At 37.5% G+C, this 4,029-nt stretch overlaps 1 protein-coding gene across 1 annotated transcript in view; it reads right to left on the reverse strand.

Annotated features, from left to right (window-relative positions):
- Positions 1-4,029, reverse strand: part of LOC111466365 (sphingoid long-chain bases kinase 1-like) — a 6,099-nt gene continuing 2,070 nt past the window's right edge. Inside the window, exons 4-9 of the mRNA XM_023110977.1 lie at positions 3,897-3,990; positions 3,746-3,783; positions 3,265-3,411; positions 2,467-2,566; positions 809-1,740; positions 1-633 (exon numbers count right to left, since the gene is read on the reverse strand). Of these exons, the coding sequence (XP_022966745.1) occupies positions 484-633; positions 809-1,740; positions 2,467-2,566; positions 3,265-3,411; positions 3,746-3,783; positions 3,897-3,990 (1,461 nt within the window). The 3' untranslated portion in view covers positions 1-483. The remainder of the gene's footprint in view (positions 634-808; positions 1,741-2,466; positions 2,567-3,264; positions 3,412-3,745; positions 3,784-3,896; positions 3,991-4,029) is intronic.

Below are 4,029 nucleotides of genomic sequence, written 5' to 3' on the forward strand. Positions count from 1 at the left end.
GGAGGGCAGACCAAAAGCTCACAGTCACGTATATACAATATAAGCATCTCCAGAAAACTTGTGAAGAATGTAAATAGGAAGAACTAAATCGAGTTGACCAGGGAGTTGAGTGTGCAGCTTATGTCGGCTTATACAATGATACTGATATGATATGGGTACAAAATACACAACAGGGGAATTCAAGAGGCGGGATATAACTGATGGACAAAAGGCGACACGTTTTCTGAACGAAAGATTTACAGTGGCTTCGATTTGTTCGGAGGTAGAGCAGATCTGTGAGATAGGAAATATGTAGGAAATAATGCACAAAGATTCTCTATTATAGTATAAGGCTTGCTCCGCATGTTACACGACCACACGACGAAAAATGCACAAATGTTGACACCATTATCCATCAAGGATGGTTGAAGATGACGACGTTAAACGAAATGTGATCATCAGTCAGTGACGCATCAAAATATTTCAGATATAAGGATTACTTGGTTATACGTGATGGCCATGAAATCGACCGATAAGTCTGCATTGTTCTGGAAGCAAAGAAGAAACGACTTGGCCAGTGAGGGGGAAAAGCTCACCATCAATGCCGCAGCCATTGTGTGTATGCTTACCAGGTTTAATCTTCACTGACTTCACCTGTATCGAGAACAAATAACGTTATAGGTAATGACGCTCGACTGTCTAAAATCTTTACCATTCTACATATTTTTACTGAAAATGTAGCTGGATGGAACTTTACAATTTCTATCACTACCACCGTTTTACAAAGACCTAATTGCAAGAATAAATGGGAAGGTAAGAGTATGCAAACCTTGACATATTCAACAAATGGCAACGAAAGGTGTCGACCCATCTGAAGCAGCAAAAAGAATCGCAAAAGCCTTAGTCGTCCACTCCCATGAACCAGAAGCAAGTCGAGAGTATTGTCGTCGTGCTCAGATCTTGGGGCCACTACCTGAGAACTCTGAACAGTTCTACAAGCATGGTTGCAAACTATGATTCCAAGAAATTTCCCCTTCTTAGTAACCCATTTATCTTCAACCGGAACTTGCTCTGTTGGACCTTCTTCTGCATCATTTGTTGGACCTGGCAATTCAATAGGATGTTCAACAACCCAATTGGACTCGGGATCCCACTTCGGTTCGGCATCCCAAATCGGACCTGGATCAGATAGTGTTGAAGATATATCCTCTCTGTCATTATTTGCAGCATTTCCCCAGGAACATCTAGTGGTGTCTTGTGTTGTAATCAACCCAGTCCACCCCTTGTCTGTCCTAGACTTTGACCTGGTCCTTGGCCAGTTGGGAGTAGCTGAAAAGGGTGGCTGTGGATGGATAACTTCGGGCTCCGCGGTTACATTGCTCCTTCCTGATGAAAGGCGCTTTGATTTAGGATCGAGACCACGTACATAATCGGATGGTTCAGTGCTAGCACGAGTGCTACTACAGTTTGTATCCAAGTCTCCACCAGACATTCGACTAGGCGTCATTATGGAATCAATGCTTGATAAACTAGATGCCCTCGGGATTCCCTCTTTGCTTGATCTTCGCATTATATCTGTGTATAAATCTGACATGTCAACAACTTCATGTTCAGCAGGGCGTTTTCCTTCATCCTCTAATGATGCTGGAAGGTATTCCAATTCAAAACTGTACTTCGGTAAGCATAAGAACTTCAGGAATCCAGCAACAAAGTAACGTAGAGGACCAAACCGCTTCTGATACTTCTCAGAAAGTTCCAACACTGTAACAAAAGGCAAATTCAAACCATCTTCTTTGATGAAACAAAACCCATGTAATAAATATGTCAACATATTAATGGAAGTTTGTTTCTTAGGAGAAAAATAAAAGTTGCATCTACAAAAACTTGTGCATGATACCCAAATGAAGGCAGGCCAGCCTACTCAAAAGCCATCCTCAGCTTTATTCACACCACAATCTCATCTATCAAAAACAGGGAAATAATTTTGAAGCCTCGAGCAATGAAAACTTAATTTCAAGCTTATCACGAGAGAGAGGTTTGCCCCATGAGGATGAACCAAGTATTTCAACAAGCATGACTCGATAGCAAACAGAAAGTAGGCCTCGCTATTTTGTTTCTAACTTTTTGTTCAAGAAATTAAGCTTACAAAGATTACTTAACCTATGTTGTTTGTTTTAGTTTATCTTTTCACTTTTGATTCTTTCATAATACTTTTGAATTATAAGAAACTCAAAAAAGAGGATGAATTTATACCATAGAAAGGTGTGAATTGACAAGAGAAAAACGAAAGATGTACACAATACAATGCTGTAAGGTATGCCATTGTAAAATAGAAAAGTATAAAAGTTTATGGCATAAAGAGCAAGGGGAAGAAAAACTTCCATGAACACCAAAAAAGAGAAGCATGGCCCTATTCACTTCACCCTATCAACATTAGTTTAGAACACTAATCTAAATGATAAAATGAATTAAAAAATCATTACTTACCATCACTGACAAATCCATAATATGAGACTGTCAACCCAAAATGAATAACACCCGATTTGATCCATTCAACAGCAAAAACATCAGTTGCAGTAAGACCACCCTAGGAAAAAAAAAAACACCACACAGCATGAGAGAGAGAGAGAAACATAGCTAATAACACTAATCTTGAAACAATAAAATTTCAATGTCTATAGAATCTTGCCCATGTGGTGCCTATAAAAAGTTGGGTTCTAGGTGTAGAAATCGTGATGAGTTGTGTTTCCACACAAGCATGAATATACGTGCATATATATCTGGCAAGAACATCATCATGCAATTATTTTTTTGTTATGAGAACTACTCATATGTTCATATAAGAGGTGATTTTTACAACTTCCCACGTGAGTATGTCCTCATTCTTTTAATAAATTATACAATCTACGTTTCTTCCAGGAACAGGAAACGTAAACCCCAATATTTACCTTTGCTAGTACAGACCTTAGGTAAAAGAGCAGACACAACAAGAAAATATCATGTAAAACTCACAAAAAACATACACATGTTATAAACTACAAATCTGGAGCAATACTGCATCTTAACCGGGTTTCCAAGCCACGGAAAGCTTATTCATATATCTAGGAACAATAAAAAAGAAGTGCAAGATAATTATGTGATTATGGTATAACTTTATAAACACCCTAAGCAAGCCACGGAAAGCTTATTCATATATCTAGGAACAATAAAAAAGAAGTGCAAGATAATTATGTGATTATGGTATAACTTTATAAACACCCTAAGTTAACCATAAAAAGTTTTCACCTTCACAATAGCCATGGCAGCAGAAATAGGATCTCTAACTCCAAGAACAGTCCAAACCAACGAGTTATCAGAACCTGCAGGTATTATTCCAATTGGAATAGAAATTCCTTCCTTCTGGTTGTCTCTACTTAATAGACCATTCAAAACCTGCATAACCACCAAGGCTGATGTGATTTATATTTCTTAATAGACCATTAAAGAAATACAAAGCCAAAAACAATGTCTAGCACTACGATAAGGTGAGGGGGAAATGTGGAGTCTCTATAAAACAAAACAAGTTTTTTCCCCCTTCTTGACACAAAATAAAGCATACTTTTGAAAGAAAATTAGAAATCAACTATCAACGAGAAAAGAAAGACAGAAACAAAAGATGCCTCATAAAATTCGAAGAACAACTTAAAAATACACAATTACACATAAGAGCCCCAACCGTTGTTAATGCCCAAAGAGAATTATTAGAAAAGATAGATAACTGGCTAACCTCATTAATAATTCCATCACCTCCAACACAAATAATTCCTGAAAATTGAAGAGATGGATTCATTATTTAAAGAGGGAAAAGATAATCTGATATATACATAAACCAGAAATAACATTTCTTTATCATAATAGAGCACATCAAATAGAAATACCATCGGGGCAGCTGCTTATGTCAACAGTAGATGCGAGCTTTTTGGCATGGCCTGCAGATGTTGTTTTAACCACTTCCAATTTGAACCCTGCAAGCTGTTAAGGTTTGCCAAAAAAAAAAAAAAAAAAAAACAC

The sequence above is a fragment of the Cucurbita maxima genome, unplaced genomic scaffold, assembly GCF_002738345.1.
Source record: "Cucurbita maxima cultivar Rimu unplaced genomic scaffold, Cmax_1.0 Cma_Scf00031, whole genome shotgun sequence".
Classification (NCBI taxonomy): Eukaryota; Viridiplantae; Streptophyta; class Magnoliopsida; order Cucurbitales; family Cucurbitaceae; genus Cucurbita; species Cucurbita maxima.